Genomic DNA, 25,882 nt, shown 5'->3' with positions numbered 1-25,882 from the left:
CACAGCATTTTAACATTGTATCCAAGTGACCCCAGGACAACCCCAACTTATACCTGATATATTGATATAATTATTAATAGTCTCTTCTTTCAGTATTACAGTATCCCAATTTGATGCTAAAAAATATGGCTATACAGCTGTTCCCCAGTGTCTTCGGGTTCCCTATCTGAGGATTCAATGAACTGTGGCTCGCAAAATACTTGGGAAAAAAAAATTGCAGAAAGTTCCAAAAAGCAAAACTTGAATGTGTCATGCAGCACAGGCAACTATATACACTGTATTTATGGCTATTTAAATAGTGTTTACATTGTATTCCATACTACAAGTAATCTAGAGATGATTTAAACTATACGAAAGATGTGCACAGGTTATAAGCAAGTACTGTGCTGTTTATGTAAGAGACACGAGCATCCTCTCATTTTGGTATTTTAGTATACATGGGGGTTTTGGAACCAATCCCCTAAGAATACCAAGGGAGGACTGTAACTACAGAGAATACTATTTACTCTTAAAGAAGAAAATTCTGCAATATGTAACATGGATGAACTTTGAGGATATTATGCTAAATGAAACAAGCCAGTCACAGAAAGACAAATCCTGCATAATTCCTCTTATATGAGGTATCTAAAACAGTCAAATTCATGGATTTAAAGAGTAGAATGGTAGTTGTCAGAGACTGAGAGGAGGAATTATTGGGAAGTTACTAATTAAAGGGCAACAAGTTTCAGTCAAGTGAGATAAATAGAGATTTGCTATACAACAGTCAACAACATATTTTACACTAATAATTTATTAAGAGGGTAGATCTCATCTTAAATGTTCTTTGCACAATAAAATTTAAAAACGCTTTTATTAAATGAAATGAAAGACAATAGAAATTTACACTTACAGGGTAACAAATCTAGAGATGTCAAGTAAATGGAATGAAAACATCTGTACTAAAGGAACCTGATGCTGCCATTAAAATATTACCTCCTGACTCGATTATTTCCATACACAGAGTACGAGGTAAGAAAAATAGTGTTTATTATATGCGACAAAATTTAAAGACTAACACAAATTTTCAGTCTTGACCATTTCCCTAAAAGAAAGAACTAAAGTTATATGGACACTTAAAGATGGGTTTCCAAGTGTTAATCTTTAAAACTGAAAATAAGACACCATATAATCACTATGAATATGTACAGATAAGCTTTGTCTTTACTCATATAAAAACATTTAAAATAAAAAAAAGAACTTTACCTATTTTTGCTTCAGCTTACCAGGCTTCCTATAACCATATCTCAAATTCTCCATGCAGTTCCTAAGTCTTAGAAGTTGAACACAGTATATTTCAGAGATATTGACCTATGTATGTCTTAACATGTTTTGAAGATTATTTTAAGTAGCTAACAGCTGGCAGTTAATTTTATATTTTAATTCATGTTAAGCTTCCTATCTTATTGATAGTGTTCTCTATGCATATGCTTAATAATTCCTTACTATCAATACATGGAGAAGGAGAAGGAAAGCAATCAGGTAGGTCAAAGTTCTTTGAGAAGCTCTTCAAAATAAAACAAAAATCTTAGACAATCCAAAACACAAATATTAAGCAAGCAAAATAAACAGGTTAATTTGAAATAAAGCTTATAAATTTATTATTGGGATATTATAATCTCTCAACAGGATGAATTAGAATGGTAGATTGTAGAATTAATTCATTAAGCTATCTGGGCTTGCAAAGGTATAGGAAGATAACTGTGCACAATACTGATAATATCTGCCCTACTTCCTGCGCTGATAGGTGAGAAGCGATTTGTGCAGTGGAGTGGGCAGATATAGAGGTATCTCAAATTTGGAGGGCAAAGTAAACATTTCTGCCCTCTGCAGATCTCCATCCCCTCCACTGAACGACTTGCTCTTTTCCTATTAGAACAGAAAGTAGGGTACAAAGTATCAGCAATTTGAGCAGTTACCCTCTTCCACCTTCCTAAGCCCAGATAGTTTAGTAAATTAACTCATCTACTCAGAGAGGTGTTTGAACTGACACAATTAATTTCAATGTGGTCCTGAAGTATGTTTCTCAAATTCCTGGTGAAGGCACAGAAGCTTAACTTGTTACCTTAAGTAGTTGTTTTCCAATTGTTGGGCTCATCTTTTCATCTACCATAAGAATTACAATTCCTCTGTCATCCATTCCCCTCCTTCCAGCACGACCAGACATCTGAATGTATTCACCAGAGGAAATCTGAATGAACATAAATAAAAATGCAAAGTTTAGGAGAAAACCTGGTGAAAAACATATTCTTAAATTATTCTTATCATAAAGTTCACAAGCACAAGCTCCACATTCCAAGACAGGAAACAAGATTAAAAACATGAACTTTTAGGAAAGTTTAAGCAAAAAGACAAAAATGCAAAACACTTAAGAATAATGTTGCAAAACTAAATTTTAGCTCCAAAATGATCAAATAGCTATAGAGAAATACTGGCTAATTCACTGGCATAAAAAATATCTTTGAACTAGATATTCTGGAAAACAGGAAAGTTTAAGAAAGCAAACAATGACCCAAACTCTATTAAATACCAATTCTGTCTTGATCATAACAAATTTTCTTAATTTCCAAATGAGATTAATATAAAAATCAACACATACAAAAAGCACAATTTCTATTTTCTCACTGTATGTCCTTGGCATTCAGAAGAGCCCATTCATCACTAAGAACCACCTAAGGGAGAAAGGTTAGTAAGTCTCCCATGCATAGTCTTTCAGGGTAAAATTGAACCACCTGAACACTGGGCAAAGTTTTATCTGTAAGTACATGTGTACTTTTCTCCTGTTGGAAGGGTCCAGCATGTTCGGACTCTCAAAAAATGTTTGACTCAAGAAGAGTTACAAACCACTGTGCTACTAGAAGGCATATTACTGATAGCATCAAAAACAGACCTAACGACCTGGGACCAACCTTAAAGATCAGAAAAGAACATTTCAAAAAGGCAGTCCAATAAAATCTCAACAGCACTCAAGGGCATTGTTACATTTTGACACATTATGATTTTTATATTTCATAATTAGGATCTTGAATCATCAAGAAATGGTTGTTTTCTTAAATTCAATTACCCACTTTACTATATACCCTTCCCTGGGGTCCACTGGATGCCAAGGAGCATGTAAAGTCATGAAAAACTTATTTATTTTCTTGTAGCATCAGTTTTATTCAAAGAATTAAGTAATTTTAAACTGATGATGAAGAATTTTAAAATTTACATTAACTTAAAATATAAAACATATGGAAGACTTTATCCACTTTGCAATTAAAAATTATATTCTACATGAAATAGTCTTCCTTTGACTTAAAAAAGTCACAAGTTACAGAAAGTTTTTGAGGCCTTCTCAAAACATAGAGGCCTTCTCTATGATGCCTCCATGACCACTTATATACAAGTGACTTCTTTTCTTGTGCTCTATCCTTCCTATACATACTTCTCAGAGCCCATAAAATAAACTTCCACCTGCACTAAGTCTCTTCACAGTAGGGATTAGTTTGGTTTTGTTTTAAATTTAGCATCCTCAGTATCTACCATAGCTCTAGGCCCATAGTTTAAGTTTGGTAAGAAGCAATTACTTCTTCTGGATTAAGGATTTATTTTTACTCCAATTCACCATTTCACTCATGATCCCAACTTTTGCCTTAGGAAAGACATATGTGCAAACCTGTTAAAAAAAAAAAATCTCTATTTTAAACCTAAAGAGTAAAACAGTGAGCTACAACTGTAGCCACTATAGTAGAGGTGCTTTAAATAACTTAAAATTTGAAGAAATAAAAATTCTAGACATATTTTAAATGCATTAAAGCATTCATGACTCATTTGCACACTTATCCCTCATCACTAAACTCTTTCACCTAGTTTTTGGTTTTGGCTAAAGGACAGAAATATAAAGGATCTGAAATTTAACTTTGATGAACTACTCATATTAGTTCAGGTACAAGTTTTAAAGTACTTAGAACTGAAAATCTCAAAGACTACATGAGCCAAAATCATCTTAGGTAAAACAACTGAAGCTAAAAGTTATTTCAATATATGAATTATTTTACTTACCCATCGGAAATCCTTCCCATCAAATTTTCGGGCATTTGTAAATAAAACAGTTCTAGCTGGCATGTTAATCCCCATAGCAAAAGTCTCAGTGGCAAATAAGGCCTAAATGAATAAATATACAATTAAACACATATTTTAAACTGAAAAACTAGTTTCGTTAATAAATTACTCAAGTATAAATAAATCATTAATTTAAAAAATTAGTTAATGAAATTGTACAAAAATAAGACACGCTATCCCAGGTGTATTTCAGTATTTTATATACAAAATTATTAAATTTACATATAATTATGTATATTAAATTTATATTGTAATATTTAATGTCCCTTGGAGCCCAGAAATTTTTTAATTCAGGGAAAACAGTCCTTCTTTCTGTAACTCCAGTGGTGGTAACTTGGAGAGACTACTACTGGTCTAATGGACTAAGCATTATTAGGCTGGAGAATATTTTTCTAAGCACAGTCTCATTTCCTGGTTTCTTCATTGATGATGCAGTGGTTTTAGAGACACCTTTAAAATCTCTGAGGGGAGATCAAAATCAGTGGCACTTTATGTTCACATCTAAGACTTTACCAAAGAGCACACAAAGGTATGTGTACAAGTTAAGTCACTGAAGTACTGTTAAATAATCTAAATTTTCACCAATAGGCAACAATATAAAAACACTTTATTTCATCAACTTAACAGAATGCTATTCATCTGTTAAAAAGAATGAATAGCAATGCATATGACGAAACTGAATAACGTGGGTAATATAATCACTTTTGTTTACAAATTAAATCAAATGTTATTTGTATGTATCCTAGTGGATATTTCTAGGAAGTAAAGGGCAATGGTGGTCTTTAATTTTTCACTTTATGTACAGTTATTCTATTTGAATTCTACAATCCACAAGTATCACTTAAAAGATTCTTTAAAATGGGTCTCAACAAAACATGCAATCTATATGAGGACATCAACAGGGCCTTACCAGGACCCAGGTACAAATAGTGACCAATTCTTTATCTAAACTACCTCAAGTATGGTCTTTAGGGTGAGTAAATTTCTTTTAAATATCCTAGTTAGTGCTGAAGTTCTCATGACAAATCTCTAATCTGATTTTTAAACATAAAATAATTTATGAGTCATATAAAGGCTTACAACTATATTTTGGAGTTGTTTCCCATTTTCAACATCCCATTACCGGGTACAGACATCAACATAATATTAAAAATTAAATTAGACTCTCTTTGGTTTAAATGAGAACATCCTAAAAACTCTTTCATAAGTCTAAACAGCAATTCTCCTTGTCTTTTCTAAACTAGTCCTTTTAATCTGTATACAGAATGGAGTCCACTTACAGTATCAACTTCAGGTCTGAAAATTAAACAGCACCTTCTGGAAAATTCTACACTGTATTCAGTAATGATACCATTTCTTACTTTAAGACTAGGAAAAGAAACAAATGACTTTTACCTATACTCCAAAATTTATGAAGTATAACACTGTATACAAAAATAAGCTCATTACCTAAGCCATTCCGTTCGACTTACTTAAAACAATAAAAAAGTTGCCTAAAAACAGTGTTCTTGATAACTTTCAAACTGCTCACATAACACAATTTTAGGGCATAATAAATAAAATAAAATCATACCTTTATCAATCCTTCAGAAAAGAGAATTTCTATAGTTTCTTTCAAAATAGGAAGTAAACCACCATGGTGAATACCAATGCCCCTCTTCAAGAGAGGAAGTACATGTTCAACCTACGATTGGATTCAATTTTATTTTTAAAAAGATGTGAGGAAAAGAACTTTTAAAATGTGAAACTAACAAAATTAAGAAAAGTCAGTAATCAAGAAAGAATGCTGTTTAAAGAAATTTTATATAACTTTTCCAGAAAAACTAGAAACCAAACCCATATTCCCACAATTAAACTTAAAACACAGTAAAATTCTGTCCTAGCTTTAATATGAAAGGCATGTTTAAATAAACTTGATAAATGTTTTGCTTCCTCATTCAAATTTTCCAGCATTACTTCATCTCCTCTAAAAAAATTAAAGGTTATGACAGCAAAGTTTGCATCTGCATGAAATAAACTTAAAAAATACCAGCCAGGAGTTCCCTGGTGGCACAGTAGTTAAGAATCCGGCTGCCAATGCAGGGGACACGGGTTCGAGCCCTGGTGCAGGAAGATCCCACACGCCGCGGAGCAACTGGGCCCATGAGCCACAATTACTGAGCCTGTGCTCTAAAGCCTGTGAGCCACAACCACTGAGCCCGCGTGCTTAGAGCTCATGCTCCACAACGAGAGAGGCCACCGCAGTGAGAAGCCCGTGCACCACAATGAAGAGTAGCCCCCGATCGGCACAACTAGAGAAGGCCTGTGCACAGCAACGAAGACCCAATGCAGCCAAAATAAATAAATTAAAAAAAAAAAATACTAGCCAACTCAAACCAAAAGAAAATAAATAACTATAAAGCATATTTAATATAAATATGTACTTTATCTAAAAACAAATGAATTACTGAAGAGTTCATTCCCATTAACACTATTAAATACCATTAAATTTTACTATTAGAAGTGTGCTAGGGTAACAAGTATGTATAAAGACATGGCTCAGCCCTTAGATACTAATAATTCAGCTGGAAAAAAAAATTACAGTAAGATTTCATAAATTAAATACCATTTTAAATACCAAGAAACATGCAATTGCAGTCTTATCATAAATCCCACACAAATCAAAGCAAACATCTATAAACAGAGTATGACCTTCCAATTTTTCTTTTCACAAAATAAAACTATCATATAGTATTAGGTTGGGCTAAAGCATTAGTTCTCAGTTTCGGATGCACATTAGAACAACCAGGGGAGTTTCTGAAACATTCTAATGATCAGGACACACACCAGACAATTAAATCAGAATCTCTGGAGAGGCAACAAGACATCAGTATATTTTAGAACTCCTAAGGCAATTCTAATAGTCAAAAGAAAAAACCACTTTAATTAATTAAAGCAAAGTAGAAATCAAATTTCTCATTAAACTTAGGTTTGCTCTATTGTTTTGTTTGGTAGCCTTATGAATTAAGAATTCACTGACTTCAAATTAGCATTAAAAATTCTGTAGTATTAGGAACAGAAGCAGTAATTTCCAGATCATGCTAGCTTTCAGAGAAAAGTTTCTTCAAGGCAGCAAATGTTTCCTTTTGTCACCTTCTTAGAAGTTCAAAATAAGAATCAAGGTATCATTTCAGTGCACAATGCAACATATTTACTGCAGTGTGCAAACAGTGAAATATATAATATAGTAACAAATCCAGGAAATACAAAGTGAATATACACTATCTGTTAATAGCCACAGTCTACTTAATGACATAAAACACACACCTGAGGGAGCTTTTTATCTTCATCTGACAAGCAGTCAATTGCGTTACTGAATACTTCTTCAACCATCTTCTTTTCTTCATCTAAGAGAGAAAACCCAAGGGTATATAAGTATCTAAATGAGTCAGTGATAACAAATTTCACACACTGCAAAGAAAAAGTCTATAAAGAGTAAAAGTAAAGACTCATGATTTTAGATAGGCAGAAGGTAAAGTAGATCAAATTTTCTACATAATTATTTAATAAAATTCATTGCCTTTCAAAACAGATCTAGCAGAGTTAGTCCACGAGTAAAAAGTACTATCTTATAAAAGCAGTAACAGTAGCTACGCTAGGTATCTACATGCAATATTTAAGTCAAAAAATTATAGGACACAGGGATTATTATTACTCACTATTAAGGAAAGTAAGGCATTGAGCAAATAATGGGCATTGGTATTAACTGTTACGTCAGCAATTCCAAAGCCTATGCTCTTAACCATTACACTGCCTTCTTATAAAGTGACTATTTGTCAATAAATATTTGTTGACTTTATCAATATATAACCCTGCAACATCAAGCACATACAGCACTGGTAGTTATAAGAAAACATTTCTAAGTAGAGCAATTCACTCAGTCAAAAAAATATATATATTATTGGCTTTAGGAGGGTATATGGGTTATCTGTCATGTGTTATTTTTTACCCATGGAAAAGTAAAAATTAGCTTTAAAATCATGGGATTAGTTCTGTGCCTTGATAAAGAAAACAAGACAACTGAAATTTGATTCTGCATGACTGAAGATATTATTTACTTCTCACTGCACAGGATCAGATATGTAAAAGGGTGAAATGAATGACAACTGGGTTGGTATTTGGCATGCTGCAATTTTTGCCTAGGCTATGCTACTATCTAGCTGTGTGACTTTTAAATGGTTACATTTACAGTTAATAAATGAGAATAATATATTCATTTGCTAGAAGTTATTTTACTTTATTCAAAAATTATACCACAGTTAGGTACAGGCGCAGGTCTTCCCAGTTTGGATTTCTAGAAGAATGAAACATAACAGAAGGTAGTCTGACCAAGAGACTAACCTTAAGTTATCAGACAGAAAACCACAATAACCAAAGAGCTATGGCAATGAAGTATAAGAAGGTATGAGCCTAATATTTCTTACTAGGGGTCTTTGGGTTTTATATAGAACAATGTATTATACTTACCTTCCAATAAAAGAAGACAGAAGAAAGGAAAAGAAATGATAAATTGAGGGCCTTAAAGCTTTTACAAATGTGATGTAACTACTGCTGTAACTGTAAGGTGAACTGCAAATTCTAGCAATACACAAAAATGTCTTACATTTACACTAATTTTCACGTAACATTAAAACTATACTGAAATTATATAGTACCTGTGTTGAAATCTAATTTGGTCATTTGAAGTGCGTAGGCTTCACAATCTTTCTTACTAAAACTGAAAATAATTACAGGTTGAAAGTTTCTTTCCATAATCATCTTCACAATCTTGAACACATTTGATGGTCCTGCAAAAAAGGTACATAAACCATATCCAAAAATTAACTCAAAATGGATTAAAGACTTAAATGTAAAATCTAAAACTACAAAACTCTTAAAAAATATATAGGAGTAAACCTTCATGATGTTGGGTTAGGCAAAGCACTCTTAGATATGATACCAAAAGCATAAGCCACAGAAGAAAAAAAAAAACCTGATAAACTGGATTTCACCAAAATTTAAAACTTTTGTACTTCAACAGACACCAACAATAAAGATAACCCTAACTCACAGAATGGAAAAAAATATTTACAAATCAGATATCTAATAAAGGTCTAGTATCTAGAGTATAAAAGAATCCTTACAACTCAACAACAAAAATACAATGTAATTTTTGAATGGGCCAAGGATTTGAATAGATATTTCTCCAAAGATAAACAAATGGCCAGTAAGTACAGGATCTTCATTAGCCAACAGAGAAATGTAAATAAAAACCACACTGAGATATGACTTCATACATACTAGGATGACCATAATCAAATAGACAGGCTACATTAAAGTACTGGCAAGGATGTGGAAGAAATGGATACCTCATATCCTCCTGATGACAATGTATAATGGGGCAGACACTTTGGAAAATAACTTGGCAGTTACTGAAAAGGTTAAACATAGAATTATCATATGACTCAGCAATTGCACTAGGTATATTCTCATGAGAAAAGAAAACACGTTCACACAAAAACTTGTAGTACACAAATGTTTACAGCAGCATTAGTCACAACAATCAAAAAGTTGAAAACAACCTAACTGTTCATCAACTGAAGAATGAATAAATAAAATGTGGTAAAATCATACAATGGAATGTTATTTGACTATAAAAAAGAATGAAGTACTGACATATGCTATAACATGGATGAATCTTGAAAACAAGCTAAGTTGCAAAACACCACATATATCATGATTCCATTTATATGAAATGTCTAGAAAAGGAAAATAGAAACAGAAAGTAGATTAGTGATCGCCTAAGGCTGAGGGGTGGTGGGGAAGAGGTTGGGAGTAAATGAAGAATGACTGCTAATGGGTATGGGGTTTCTTATTGAGTTAATGAAAATGTTCTAGAATTAGACAGCAGTTGCACAATTTTGTGAATATACTAAAATCCACTTAATTGTACCCTTCTTAAAAATGGTGACTTCTATGATATGTGAATTGTATCTCAATAAAAAAACTGTGGGGACAGCTGCATAATTCTGTGAATGTACTAATAACTGTTGAATTGTATACTTTAATGGGTGAATTGTATATGAACTATATCTCAGTAAATGCCATAGAGGAAAAAGAGATTAAAACTTTATTCACCCAATTTTATCATACACTATCTAGATCTTTATACAGCCCCCGAGGGGAAAAAAGTAAAAAAAACCCCAAAAAATGTAATCTGAAAATACAATTTACATGTAAAATTCTCTTAAAACAAAGTTCCAAATTACCTTTTGTTCCTCCTTTTCTCCCCTTCTGATCTCCTTTTGCCAAATCACCAGCATCTCGAAGTACCTGCATCGCAGTATTAAAATTATCTTCTCTGAAGTCACCCTGGAATCACAAAATTTTTCTGTGTAACTTAATATCTAATCATAATGCAAATATTTTTTCATACCTCAAAACAAAGCTTCCTCAAATAATAAATAATATAATATAATAATATAACTGGGAAAAGCAAAACATAAGATATCTGAAACATGTCCAGAGTCCCTTATTCTCAAGGCATTTAAAAAATACTGGAAAAGGAAGGAAATCTAATTCATGCATTAAAAAATACGAGTCTTAAAAATAATTTTTGAAATAAAAATACATACACAAAAAACCAACAATAACTCTGGACCACAAAACTAAAGAAAAAAAACGAATCTCTGCCATTCTTCTCTAGTTTAAAGAAAAATGGCTATAAAGAGCAAAGTATGATATTATAGATATAAGAATTATAATTACTCCCTTACATTTTCATCAACCACAAGGTGCAGACCATCTCCCCCTGCTGGAAAAATGTAGTGCTGTAATGGAGTAGGCCGATAATCTGTGTAAATTACATGACAAGGCTGTAAAAACAAAGAAAAGTAATTAACCATATATTTTATTTCTTCAAAATAATACCATGTATATGACCTACCTAAAAGACCTTAAGGAGACAAATTTTTGAATTCAACATTTCAAAAAGAAAAAAGTTTTTTTAAAAAAACCCTTAAGTCAGGAAGAGAAAAATGGGGAAAAATGAGGTCCATCAAATTATACTACCATCTGTTCAATTTTACTAATTCCCTAATCAGGGATAAATATCAATACATGATTTGAGTTTCCATATGATCCTGGATCCATACCCTAGACCTGTGATGCCATAATTAAAGAAGACTTCAATTTCTCCGTAGCAGCGGTAACGGTGACACAGAATGCTCCCTGAGGTAAAATAGAACTTTTCTAGCCCAGAGACTTTTCAAAGCTTTACTAAACAGCAGGTTGATCTAACTCCTCCAGAAGATCCACTGTGTTTCTATCCTACAGAAGCAGCATGATGTTACAAAAATGCCATTAGAGAGCTTACAAATGGATAAAAAATAAATTTTCAGCATTCTAGTATAAAGGAAAAATAAGGGCAGAAAAATAAAACCAAGAATAAATTTAGTACACATGAACAAAAGCTTGTTATAAGGTCCTTTAATGCTGCTAAAATTAGACTAGAAAAACAAAAAGAAAATACAGTCAGTAAAAAGTCTGCATTCACATGAAAACAATCAAATCACACTCTCAGAAAATGCCCAGCTTTTTCCCAGTACCGAGGTCTTAGAGAAAATTCTCTACTGTGTACTCATGGTTCATTGTATGAATAGATAGTTTCCAAACCTGGCAGGTCATCATGATCAATTTGGGAGCGTTTAAAAGCTAAAGGTTTCAAAACCCAAGACCCTACTCCCAGAGATTTTGATGTATTGGGTTTGAGATGGGACTCAGAAAATTCACACTTATAAAAAAATTAGTCAGTTGATTTTGATAAGCTTGCTCAATTTAAAAAGTAGTTTCACATTAAAATGTCTTTATTCTAGGCAGCACCAGGAACGAAGTACAGGATATAGTAAGGCCAACTTGTAACATTTTAAATATGGAAAACATCAAAAAAGGGAAAGAAAATACCTGTTTATGTAAGTGGCAAATCCATTCAGCAAACTGCCGGGCATTTGGAATAGTAGCCGAAAGAAAGACATAGTGAACATTATCAGGAAGCAAAATAATAGTTTCTTCCCATACGACACCACGCTCTGAAAAATACAAATACACCTTGGAATTCAATGTTACTTTATTATTTTCTCTCAAGCTCAATAATTAGAAATACAGACCATGTTGCACAAGGATATTTTTAGCCACAGACCCTTACTGTAAACTACTTTAGTTCTAACCATGAATTCATTTAGTAGAAAATTAGTAGACTAAACCAGCATAAACACAATGTACTCTGAAATAACAGCCTGCAAAAAGCAGTGCCAAACTGAATCCTGTTCAAACAGCCTAACAAGAGTCCCAGGACAATGGAAATAGTATTTCCATCTCACTTAGAGAAGCAGAAGTTGTTGGCTTATGGAAAGTCACAGTAACAAATTTCAAAGAAACACCATTACTACAGCATATAGCATCGTTCATCTAAATTACCATCATGATCTCCAGAGATGAAAGATTTGATGAACAACGAAACTATAAGTCAGATGGAAAAAAAATGGAAAAATCCATGTGAGAATTTCCCTCCCATAAATGAACAAATCAATACAGGATTCATGATTTAAAAACCAAAATAACTGTTTAGAATCTAATCTTATGCATTTCACAAAAGTGAAATTTCTAAAAAGGGTAAATGATTTCTTAAACTTGTATTACTTTCACTATGAATACAGGTTAACTCACTGCTTTAATTCAAATAAAAACTAAGCTTTAAGTGTGTACATATTAAACATTTAACTTTTAAATGTGTTTGTTAACTTTCGCCCTCCAAGTTCCACCCAAAATTCCAAGTAAACTTACTTTTCCATTACAGTAGTGCAATAGTTCAAGTAAAGGGATAAATTTTTTGCTCATTTTTATTTCATAATCCTCATTTTATTTTTACCATAAACATGCACTTATTTAAAAAAAACAATAAATAAAAATCAAGAATGTTAACTTTGTAGGCTAGAAATTTTAGAAATTCTTTAACATTAGTTATACTAGAGAGCTCTCTATTAGAGGGAACTAATTTTAATTCCATTTTTAAAATGTGAAATTGCATTTTTTCACCCAAAAGTTGTTACTTTTTAAGAAGTTGTAACTGAATGAGATCCTACTGGAAATAGCACATCATGTTATCCACAAATTAGTTTATAAGAACTCTACTCACATGGAAGATCAACAACTACTTGTTCAAAATTCCTAATGCCATTCTTTTTCTTAATATCTTTAATGGAGTATGATTGATTTAGTGTTGTGTTAGCTTCTGCTGCATAACAAAGTGAATCATCTATATGCATACATATATCCCCATATCTCCTCCCTCTTGCATCTCCCTCCCACCCTCCGTATCCCACCCCTCTAGGTGGTCACAAAGCACCAAGCTGATCTCCCTGTGCCATGCAGTTGCTTCCCACTAGCTATCTTATTTTACATTTGGTACTGTATATATGTCAGTGCTACTCTCACTCTTCGTCCCAGCTTACACTTCCCCCACCCCATGTCCTGAAGTCCATTCTCTACCTCTGTGTCTTTATTCCTCTCTTGCCCCAAGGCTCTTCAGAACTTTTGTTTTTCCTTTTTAGATTCCATATACACGTGTTAGCATACGGTATTTGTTCTCTTTCTGACATACTTCACTCTGTATGAGAGACTCTAGGTCCATCCACCTCACTACAAATAATTTTGTTTCTTTTCATGGCTGAGTAATATTCCATTGTATATATGTGCCACATCTTCTTTATCCATTCATATGTCAATAGACACTTAGGTTGCTTCCATGTCCTGGCTATTATAAATAGTGCTGCAGTGAACACTGTGGTACATGACTCTTTCTGAATTATGGTTTTCTCAAGGTATATGCCCAGTAGTGGGACTGCTGGGTCATATGGTAGTCCTATTTTTAGTTTTTTAAGGAACCTCCATACTGTTCTCCACAGTGGCTGTATCAATTTACTTTCCCACCAACAGTGCAAGAGGGTTACCTTTTCTCCACACCCTCTCCAGCATTTACTGTTTGTAGATTTTTTGATGATGCCCATTCTGACCGATGTGAGGTGATACCTCATTGTAGTTTTGAGTTGCATTTTTCTAATTATTAGTGATGTTGAGCACCTTTTCATGTGTTTGTTGGCAATCTGTATATCTTCTCTGGAGAAATGTCTATTTAGGTCTTCTGCCCATTTCTGGATTGGGTTGTTTTTTTGGTATTGAGCTGCATGAGCTGCTTGTATATTCTGGAGATTAATCCTTTGTCAGTTGCTTCACTTTCAAGTATTTTCTCCCATTCTGAGGGTTGTGTTTTGGTCTTGTTTATGGTTTCCTTTGCTGTGAAACAGCTTTTAAGCTTCATTAGGTCCCATTTGTTTATTTTTGTTTTTATTTCCATTTCTCTAGGAGGTGGGTCAAAAACGATCTTGCTGTAATTTATATCAGAGTGTTCTTCCTATGTTTTCCTCTAAGAATTTTAGTGTCTGACCTTACATTTAGGTCTTTAATCCATTTTGAGTTTATTTTTGTGTATGGTGTTAGGAAGTGTTCTAATTTCATTCTTTTACATGTAGCTGTCCAGTTTTCCCAGCACCACTTATTGCAGATGCTCTTTTCTCCATCATATATTCTTGCCTCCTTTATCAAAGATCAGGTGACCATATGTGCGTGGGTTTATCTCCGGGCTTTCTACCCTGTTCCATTGATATCTGTTTCTGTTTTTTGTCAGTACCATACTGTCTTGATTACTGTAGATTTCTAGTATAGTCTGAAGTCCAGGAGCCTGATTCCTCCAGCTCTGTTTTTCTTTCTCAAGATTGCTGTGGCTATTTGGGATCTTTTGTGTTTCAATACAAATTGTGCAATTTTCTGTTCTACTTCTGTGAAACATGCCATTGGTAGTTTGTTAGGGATTGCACTGAATCTGTAGATTGCTTTGGGTAGTACAGTCATTTTCACAATGTTGACTCATACAGTCCAAGAACACAGTATATCTCTCCTTCTCTTCGTATCATCTTTAATTTCTTTCATCAGTGTCTTATAGTTTTCTGCATACAGGTCTTTTGTATCCTTAGGTAGGTTTATTCCTAGGTATTTTATTCTTTTTGTTGCAGTGGTAAATGGGAGTGTTTCCTTAATTTCTCTTTCAGATTTTTCATCATTAGTGTATAGGCATGCAAGAGATTTCTGTGCATTAGTTTTGTACCCTGCTACTCTACCAAATTTATTGATTAGCTCTACTAGTTTTCTGGTGGCATCTTTGGGATTCTCTATGTAGAGTATCATGTCGTGTGGAGAGAGTGACAGTTTAACTTCTTTTCCGATTTGGATTCCTCTTATTTTTCTTCTCTGATTGCTGCGGGTAAAACTTCCAAAACTATGTTGAATAAAAGTGGTGAGAGTGGGTAACCTTGTCTTGTTCCTGATATTAGAGGAAATGGTTTCAGTTTTTCACCATTGAGAATGATGTTGGCTGTGGGTTTGTCATATATGGCCTTTATTATGTTCAGGTAGGTTCCTTCTATGCCTCTCTTCTGGAGAGCTTTTATCATAAATGGGTGTTGAATTTTGTCAAAAGGTTTTTCTGCGTCTATTGAGATGATCATATGGATTTCATCCTTCAATTTGGTTAATATGGTGTATCACACTGACAGATTTGCATGTATTGAAGAATCCTTGCATTCCTGGGATAAACCACTTGATCGTGGTGTATGATCCTTTTAATGTGCTGTTGGATTCTGTTCGCTGGTATTTTGTTGAGGATTTTGCATCTATGTTCATCAGAGATGTTGGCCTGTAGTTTTCTTTTTTTGTGACATCTTCGTCTAGTTTTGGTATCAGGGTGATGGTGGCCTCATAGAAAGAGTTTGGGACTGTTCCTCCCTCTGCTATATTTTGGAAGACTTTGAGAAGGACAGGTGTTAGCTCTTCTCTAAGTGTTTGATAGAATTTGGCTGTGAAGCCATCTGGTCCTTGGCTTTTGTTTGTTGGAAGATTTTTAATCACAGTCTCAGTTTCAGTGCTTGTGATTGTTTATATTTTCTATTTCTTCCTGGTTCAGTCTCGGAAGGCTGTGTTTTTCTAAGAATGTGTCCATTTCTTCCAGGTTTGCCATTTTATTGGCATACAGTTGCTTATAGTAATCTCATGATCCTTTGTATTTCTGCATTGTCAGTTGTTACTTCCCCTTTTTCATTTCTAATTGTTAATTTGAGTCTTCTCCCTTTTTTTCTTAGTGAGTCTGGCTAATGGTTTATCAATATTTTTTATCTTCTCAAAGAACTAGCTTTTAGTTTTATTGATCTTTGCTACTGTTTCCTTCATTTCTTTTCCATTTATTGCTGATCTTTATGATTTCTTTCCTTCAGCTAACTTCAGGGGATTTTTCTTCTTCTTTCTCTAATTGCTTTAGGTGTAAGATTAGGTTGTCTGAGATTTTTCTTGTTTCTTGAGGTCGGATTGTATTGCTATAAACTTCCCTCTTAGAACTGCTTTTGCTGCATCCCATAGGTTTTGGTTGCTGTATTTTCATTGTCATTTGTTTCTAGGTATTTTTTTATTTCCTCTTTGATTTCTTCAGTGATCTCTTGGTTATTTAGTAGTGCACTGTTTAGTTTCCACGTGTTTGTATTTTTTACAGATTTCTTCCTGTAACTGATAGCTAGTCTCATAGTGTTGAGGTCGGAAAAAATATCTGATATGATTTCAATTTTCTTAAATTTAACAAGGCTTGATTTGTGACCCAAGAAAAGATCTATCCTGGAGAATGTTCCATGAGCACAAGAGAAGAAAGTGTATTCTGTTGTTTTTGGATGGAATGCCCTATAAATATCAATTAAGCCCATCTTTATGTATCATTTAAAGCTTGTTTCCTTATCTATTTTCATTTTGGATGATCTGTCCAGTGGTGAAAGTGGTGCGTTAAAGTCCCCTACTATGATTGTGTTACTGTCGATTTCCCCTTTTATGGCTGTTAGTATTTGCCTTATGTATTGAGGTGCTCCTATGTTGGGTGCATAAATATTTACACTGTTATATCTTCTTCTTGGATTGATCCCTTGATCATTATGTAGTGTCCTTCTTTGTCTCTTGTAATAGTCTTTATTTTAAAGTCTATTTTGTCTGATATGAGAATTGCTACTTCAGCTTTCTTTTGATTTCCATTTGCATGGAATATCTTTTTCCATCCCCTCACTTTCAGTCTGTACGTGTCCCTAGGTGTGAAGTGGGTCTCTTGTAGACAGCATATATATGGGTATTGTTTTGGTATCCATTCAGCCAATTGATGTCTTTTGGTTGGAGCATTTAAACCATTTACATTTAAGGTAATTATCAATATGTATGTTCCTATTACCATTTTCTTAATTGCTTTGGGTTTGTTTTTATAGGTCTTTTCCTTCTCTTGTGTTTCCTGCCTAGAAAATCTCCTTTAGCATTTGTTGTAAAGCTGGTTTGGTGGTCCTGAATTCTCTTAACTTTTGCCTATCTGTAAAGGTTTTAATTTCTCCATTGAATCTGAATGAGATCCTTACTGGGTAGGGTAATCTTGGCTGTAGGTTTTTCCCTTTCATCACTTTAAATATGTCCTGCCACTCCCTTCTGGCTTGCCGAGTTTCTGCTGAAAAATCAGCTGTTAACCTTATGGGGATTCCCTTTTATGTTATTTTTCCCTTGCTGCTTTTAATATTTTTACTTTGTATTTAATTTTTGATAGTTTGTTTAATATGTGTCTCAGTGTGTCTCTTTGGGTTTATCCCGATGGTAGTCTCTGTCCTTCCTGGACTTGACTATTTCCTTTCCCATGTTAGAGAAGTTTTTGACTATAATCTCTTCAAATATTTCCTCAGTTCCTTTCCTTATCTCTTCTTCTGGGAACCCTATAATTCGAATGTTGCTGCATTTAATGTTGTCCCAGAGGTCTCTGCAACTGTCCTCAAGTCTTTTCATTCCTTTTTGTTTATTCTGCTCCCTGGCAGTTATTTCCACCATTTTATCTTCCAGCTTACTTATCTGTTCTTCTACTTCAAGTATTCTGTTATTGATTCCTTCTAGAGTATTTTTAATTTCAGTAATTGTGTTGTTCATCACTGCTTATCTGCTGTTTCGTTCTTCTCGGTCCTTGTTGTTTCTTTTATTTTCTCCATTCGTTTCCGAGATTTTGGATCACCTTTACTATCATTATTCTGAATTCCTTTTCAGGTAGGTTGCTTATGTTATCTTCATTTATTTGGTCTTGTAGGTTTTTACCCTACTCCTTTGTCTGTTACATATTCTTTCGCCATTTCTTTTTTGTTTTTTGGATGGGTGCTGCTGCATTCCTGTCTTATTGGTTGTTTGGCCTGAGATGTCCATCACTGGAGTTTGCAGGCAGTTAGATAGAGCTGGTTCCTAATGCTGTGATAAGCACCTCCGGGAGGCCTCACTCAGATTGATATTCCCTGTGGTCTGAGATTCTGTTAGTCCAGTGGTTTGGACTTGGAGCTCCCACCACAAGAGCTCGGGCCCAACTTCTGGCCTGGGAACCAAGATCCTGCAAGCTTCATGGTGCAGTTAAAAAAAAAAAAGGAAAAAGGCACAGTACAATATCAAGAATAAAAAAGGAAATAAAATCAGAAAGATAAAGGTATATTAGGAAAAATAAAACTATAATTGAAACAACTGCAACAAGGTGAAATAAAACCACAGCAGAAGGAAAAAAAGGGGGGGGTGGACAACAAGTCAAAAGGAGAGATCACTAACAAAGTATAAAGAATAAAATGAAATTAGAAAAATAAAAGATTTATTAGGAAAAATAAAAATAGAAAAGAATCAACAGCAATGAATTAACAACGTAAAACAGAACCCCAATCTAAAAGAGGAAAAAGGAAAAGAAAAAAAAAAAAGCCTTGGCTATGCGGGCGCAGTTTAGGTAGGGGGTGGAACTTAGGTAGTGGCAGCGTTTAGGGTGGGGTGGGGCCTGTGCCGAAGGGGAGGGGTAGCATGTCGAAAGGAGGGCCTCTGGAGTGTGGGGTTCAGGAGTTAGGAGGTAGGGCCCTGACTGAGGGTGTGTGGGTGGGATTTAGGCCCAGCTCGTTGGAGGGGTTCTCCGACTGCAGAAGTAGGGCCCTGGCTGGGGTTATAGTGGCGGGGCTTGGGCTCTGTGCTGTAGATGGGAGGCTCCAAGGGCAGAGTATCAGGTCCGGGAGCCCAAAATGCTTCCTGGTGCCTAAGTGGACAGGGAAAGCATTGGCCCCGTTCCCTTCTATTCTTTCGCGCCCCTCCCCCACCGTCTCCCCTGGGGTCTCCCCCATTGCCACTGGACCCCTAATCGTGGGTGGGTCCTGCTGGGTGCAGGAACTCCTTCTCTCCCCCAGCCACCCCTCAGGGGTGCCGTCCCAGAGGTCCGGGCTTTACTTTTGCTCCCCCTTTCCTCCCTCCCACTCCCTCAGGACCCACGTGGCTGGAGGGAGACTAGGTGGGCAGAGGATCAGGCCCAGGATCTCAACAGGTTCCTGGGGGTCCAGCTGGGCAGGGGAAACCTGGCCATGATCCCTTTTGATCCTCTGCCGTCCCAATGGTTCCCCAATTTCCCGCAGTGGGCGTGGGATCCCTTCCCCTCCCCAAGCCGCCCCTCAGGGATGCCAGTCCTGTCCTGCCTCCACTTCTCCTCCCACTTCACTCCCCCCACGCCCCACATCCTACACGGTCACTGGGGTTTCCTCCTGTCCCTTAGGTGTCCATGGTCCCCCACTGGTACCTGGTAGATGCCCTAGTTGTGAGGAGATGCGAATTCCGCGTCCTCCTAGTACGCCATCTTGACTCCGCCCTACCTAATGCCATTCTTAAATAAAATACATGCTCACATCTCAACAACACTACAGAATATACCTGAATCTCTCATGTAATGAATTTCATCAAATATGACCCAAGCAACTTCTCGCATAACTTCAGAACCTCTGTACAGCATACTTCTCAAAATCTAAAGAAAAAGGAGAAGATTTAGCAGGATTCTGACATACCAAAAGCTCTTCTATTTAACAAGAAATTTTGGATATTCTTTTTTAATGGAAAGATTAAAATAATTTTAGGGAGATACATATCTCTTAAATACATAATATTCCTTCCCTAAATCCAAAATAAATGACTTCTCAAGTAAGTAATCAGATATAATCCATGGAAACAATTATCATCTCCATATCCATATATCCTGAATAAGAAGCCACTTCCTTGCATGTACAGCACTTAACCCAAGACCTACACTTGCTAGAATACGAGAATAACTTGAAGTTATCTTCTATCTAACACAATGGATCTTATACTGTTATCCATTTTTTCTACCTCATCTTACCAGTATGAATACTTTCTAACAACCGTTATTCTGATTTCTGAGTTAAAGACATCTTCCACGGATGGAAGAAAGTTTTGAGAATGGAAAATAAACTTACTTTAGGCACCAAGATGAAAAGTGAGCAATGCTTTTGGGTAACTCTAAAAGCCAGAAGCTAATTTACGCTCTCTAGTGTATCATGTCTTTGTAGAATTCAATGATATAATTCAAGCATGTACAAAAGTACTTAGTAAAGACAGCTAATAGTGTCCAAAATGTAAGATGTTACAAAGATATGCAAAACTTAACTGTGATTATGGAAAGAAGCTAAACATAACTGGGCGTTTTAAAAAGTTAGTTATCTATTTGTATCAACACTCAGATACAGAAGAAAAAAAATCACACAGAACAAGGAGCCACTACATATTTGAAACTATGTACTGAAATCCTTGAAATTATACAAAACCATCAAATTATTTTCAAGTCACTGATAATACACCTTTAAAAATATTTTGTGAAGAAAAAACTGCATCTATATTATGACAAATAACAGAAATATTGGTAATTTACAACTAAATTCAATTACTAGAACTTGTTTTAAGATGAACTCTATCCCTTTCAAGTAAATCTACTCAGACAGTAAAATGTTACATTTTTATTGATACAGAGCAAGTAATAAAACATTAGCTGTTTTAACTGAATAACCACATTAATTAAAAGGAAAATTAATTTAATTAAATTGAGACACCATATAAATTACCTCTGTGGTCATAACAAGACAAGATGCTGTAGGATTAATAGTAACATCTCCAGTCATCAGACCAACATCTTGAAATTCTTCATACATTTCACGGTATTTCTGGTTACTCAGGGCCTTAATTGGGCTAGTAAATATTACACGCTGTTTTTCCCTTAAGGCCAATGCAATGGCATATCTAAAAATGTGAAAACAAGTAAGAATAAAGAATTTACAAAACCATGTCTTTAGAAGTATGTGATTTAAAAAATTCTATTCGTATATAGTGTCCAAACTTTCCCTAATTACATATCTTAAATAGACTTTGCAGAATATTAATGTCTTATTCTATTTACTTTCAACAAACTATAATAATAGTAATAACGATAATAAATGTGAAGAATAGTGGTCTAAATGAATAAGAACGTTTTAAACTCTGGTCTCTTGGAGTTAATGTAACTTAATTACTAATACCAATGGATTACTAATGGTTATTACCCTATTTCTTGGAAGTAAAACACATTTGTTTCTCTAGATGGGCCTCCAAAAGTTTACAGAGCCTCTGCCTGTCAATTTATACATACACAGAGTATAAATACTTAGGAAACACTGGAAAATGAGTTTGAGTTTCACAAATAAGTTAATGCATATGTATTCTCTCCCCACATGTATTAGTTATCAAGTCTGTCCTTTGTTAGTTTAAATAAACAGCTCTGACCTTTTTTTGGTCGGCAAATCTTTTCTTTTTTAAAGACTTATTTATTATTTAAATTTTTAATTTTATTTTTGGCCGTGTTGGGTCTTAGTTGCAGCAAGCGGGATCTTCACTGAGGTGTGTGGACTTCTCTCTAGTTATGGTGTGTGGATTTTCCCTTCTCTAGTTGTGGCGTGGAGGCTCCAGGGCACATGGGTTCCAGAGTGCACAGGCCCTGTAGTTTGCGGCACACAGGCTCTAGTTGAGGTGCATAAACTTGGTAGTTGTGGCATGCAGGCTCAGTTGCCCTGTGGCATGTGGGATCTTAGTTCCCTGACCTGGGATCGAACCCACGTCCCCTGCATTGTAAGGTGGATTCTTTACCACTGGACCACCAGGGAAGTCCCATCAAGTCTGTCCTTGAATGGAAATTAAGGCAGGTTCAAATAGTTCTTCTGCAGAGATGAATAGAATGCAACATAGTTTTTCCTTTTTGAAGAAAATTCAGCAGAGTTAAGTAAAAATAGATCATGAAATCAGGACTAAACTTAGCAGCATGGTAGATCCTCCTTACTTAAGATACAGTTCCTATCCACAACAGGCTTATAATCTATTTGGGGAAATAAAAATATGGGATTTCCCTGGTGGCACAGTGGTTGGGAATCTGCCTGCCATTGCAGGGGATACAGGTTCTATCCCTGGCCCGGGAGGATCCCAGAGGCTGCGGAGTGGCTAGGCCTGTGTGCCACAGCTGCTGAGCCTATGCTCTGGAGCCCATGAGCCACAGCTGCTGAGCCATGTGCCACAGCTGCTAAAGCCCATGCGCCTAGAGCCCATGCTCTGCAACAAGAGAAGCCAACACAGTGAGAAGCCTGCACACCTCAATGAGGAGTAACCCCCACTCGCCGCAACTGGAGAAGGCCCGCACGTGCAGCAACAAAGACCCAACGCAGCCAAAAATAAATAAATAAAAATAATTACTTACAAAAAAATTTATCCCAACCACGCCCCCAGTGAAATAAACAATTAAAAAATTAAAAGTTGTCCAAACATGATCAAATATGAATAGTAAGAGACATACATGAAAGAGAAAAGAATATACAGATGCTACAAAAAATTAGAAGATATAAAAAGAAACAGGAAAGTGATCAATACTTAAGAAAAAGAAGCAGTCACAAGAAAATGAGTGGGCCCAGATGTTGGACTTAGCAGACAAAGACTTCAAAAAAGCTGTAACAGGGCTTCCCTGGTGGCGCAGTGGTTGAGAGTCCACCTGCCGATGCAGGGGACACGGGTTCGTGCCCCGGTCTGGGAAGATCCCACATGCCGCGGAGCGGCTGGGCCCGTGGGCCATGGCCGCTGAGCCTGCGCGTCCGGAGCCTGTGCTCCGCAACGGGAGAGGCCACAACAGTGAGAGGCTCGCGTACCGCAAAAACAAAAAAGCTATAACAAACATGTCCAAAAAATGTAAGGAAACCATGTTCTCAGAATTAAAGGAAATAGGACAATGATTCAACAAATAGGAAATCTCAACTGACACCTGAAACTATAACAACATAACCAAATGAAAACTCTACAGATGAAAAGTACAAAAATTGAAATGAAAAATCCACTAGGTGGCTCAAGAGCAGATCTGAGATGGCAGAAGAAAGTATCTAAATATGAAGATAGATCAACAGAAATGATCAAATCTAAAGAGAGAAATAGAAGAAAAATAAACAGACACTCAAAGATCTATGCGACAACCTCAAGTGTCCAAACATAAGTTCCAAACTGAGAAAGACGCAAGATAAATATCTGAAAAATTAACAATAAAAAAACTTCCTAGATTTGTTTTAAAAAACATTATAGATACCACAAGCACAATGAACCCAAGCAGGAAAAACTTTGGAATCACACCTAGAAACACACCTAGAAGGTTTCAGAGTCAAACTGCTGAAAGTGTTCAAAGCAGCAAGAGAAAAACAACTCAAAACATACAAGAGAATACCATCATAATTAAGGCTTACTTCTGATGGGAAATAATGCAGTAGAATGAAACAATGTCAGCCAAATGAGTATCCAATGTTGAAAGAAAAAAAACTGTCAACCAAGAATTACATATTCAGTGACATTATCCTTTCAAAAATAAAAGCAAAATAAAGACATTTACAAATAAAAACTGAGTAAATTTACTGCTAACACATCAACCCCAGAAGAAATATTCTTAAAAAATTCTTTAACTCGAATACAGAGAAAAGAATAGAGTTCTAAAAATGATAAATATGTGGGTAAATACAAGACTGTATAGGGTTTGTGCTTCTCTTTTATTCAATTAATATTTTTAAAAACATAAAACTGTTTAAAGCAAAAATATTATTTTAACATTGCATTACACTGGATTTATAACATATAGTTGAAATATATGTGACAAAAATAGCAGAAAAAAAGGAGGAAGAAATATTAGAGCAAGATAACAATATTTTACAGAAATTGTGGCTGTGATTTAGTTAAAAATGTATACTGTAAGCCCTTGAGTAATCACTAAAAACATAACTCAAAGCTAAAAAAAAAAATCAACAGAGGAATTAAAATACTATACTAAAAATGTTTGTTAAATAGAAGCCTGTTAAGACATGAGACACATTACTGAAAAACAACAAAATCAACCACATCAATCATTAAATCAAATTATTAAAATCATAAAGTATCTTCTCCAGCCACAAAGAAATTAAATTAGAAACCAAAACAGAAAGGTGTATGGAAAATCACCAAATGCTTGAAAAGTAAACATAAGAGGAAACCAAGAGAAACTAAAAAATGAATTGAATTAAAAATAAAATGTAACTACCAAAATTTATGGGATGCATGTAAAGCAGTACTAAGAGAGAAAATTATAGTTTTAAACACATTAGACAGGAAGAATAATGTAAAATCAATCTAATTCCACTTTAAGTAATTCCTTGATAGACACAGATTACCAAAACTGACTCAAGAAGAAAGCAAACTGAGTTAGGAATTAAAAAATCTTCCCATGAAGAAAAGCCTAGGTGGTTTAGATGGCTTCATTAGTAAATTCTGTCAAACATTTAAAGAGAAAATACCAAAACTACACAAATCCTTTCAGAAGACAGACCAGGAGGGAACGCTTCCCAACTTATATTATCAGGTCAGTATTAACATGGTATCAAACCTAGACAATGACCTTGTAAGAAAAGAAAATTACACACCAAAATCCCTCATGAAGATAAGATTCAAAGATATTCCAGAACAAAATATGTGCAGACTGAAACTGGCAACATCATATAAGATGATCATCTGCCATAAACAACCAGGTTTATTTCAGAAATATAAGGATGGTTTAACAAAAAACGGATGTAATATACCACATTAACAGAGTAAAAAGCAAATACCATATCCTTGCCTCTATAGATGGAAAAAAGATTTGATAAAATACAATGCTTCTTTTTTAATCCTCAATACACTTATTTTTCCCAGCTTTATTGAGATATAATTGACATGTACCATTGTGTAAGTTTAAACTATATACTGTAAGATTTGTTACCCATATATATTGTGAAATGATTACCATAATAAGGTTAATTAACGTCTCCATCACCTAATTACCTTTGGTTTTTTTCTGGTAAAAACATTTAAGATCTACTCTCTTAGCAACTTTCAAGTGTATAATACAGTATTTTTAAAGATAATAACCATGCTCTAAATTAGATTCCCAAAACTTACTCATTTTGTAACTGGAAGTTTGTTTCCTTTTATCAATATCTTCCTACTTCCTCCACCCCGTCCACCCCAGCCCCTGGCAACCATCATTCAACTCCGTTTCAACGCGTTCAGCTTTTTTAGATTCCACGTGAAAGTGAGATCACACGGTCTTTGTCTTTCTCTGACTTATTTGACTTATAATGCTCTCAAGGTCCATTCATGCTGTCACAAATAGCAGGATTTCCTTTTTCTGATGGCTAAATAATTTTCCATT

General features: G+C 35.0%; 1 protein-coding gene across 3 annotated transcripts in view; it reads right to left on the bottom strand.

Annotated features, from left to right (window-relative positions):
* Nucleotides 1-25,882, bottom strand: part of MTREX (Mtr4 exosome RNA helicase) — a 139,230-nt gene that overhangs the window by 77,123 nt on the left and 36,225 nt on the right. For all 3 annotated transcript variants that reach the window (XM_022597483.3, XM_089908855.1, XM_089908854.1), the window contains 10 exons: nucleotides 21,237-21,411; nucleotides 20,038-20,128; nucleotides 12,121-12,245; nucleotides 10,935-11,033; nucleotides 10,428-10,530; nucleotides 8,835-8,966; nucleotides 7,447-7,526; nucleotides 5,714-5,824; nucleotides 4,081-4,182; nucleotides 2,102-2,227 (listed from right to left, as the gene is read on the bottom strand). In XM_022597483.3, the coding sequence (XP_022453191.1) occupies nucleotides 2,102-2,227; nucleotides 4,081-4,182; nucleotides 5,714-5,824; nucleotides 7,447-7,526; nucleotides 8,835-8,966; nucleotides 10,428-10,530; nucleotides 10,935-11,033; nucleotides 12,121-12,245; nucleotides 20,038-20,128; nucleotides 21,237-21,411 (1,144 nt within the window). The remainder of the gene's footprint in view (nucleotides 1-2,101; nucleotides 2,228-4,080; nucleotides 4,183-5,713; nucleotides 5,825-7,446; nucleotides 7,527-8,834; nucleotides 8,967-10,427; nucleotides 10,531-10,934; nucleotides 11,034-12,120; nucleotides 12,246-20,037; nucleotides 20,129-21,236; nucleotides 21,412-25,882) is intronic.

The sequence above is a fragment of the Delphinapterus leucas genome, chromosome 3 (genome assembly GCF_059928025.1).
Source record: "Delphinapterus leucas isolate spDelLeu-1000000601 "Yukka" chromosome 3, BTC_Dleu_Yukka2, whole genome shotgun sequence".
Classification (NCBI taxonomy): Eukaryota; Metazoa; Chordata; class Mammalia; order Artiodactyla; family Monodontidae; genus Delphinapterus; species Delphinapterus leucas.
Note: the sequence above shows the minus strand (reverse complement) of the source record. Positions and strands in the feature narration are given on the sequence as shown.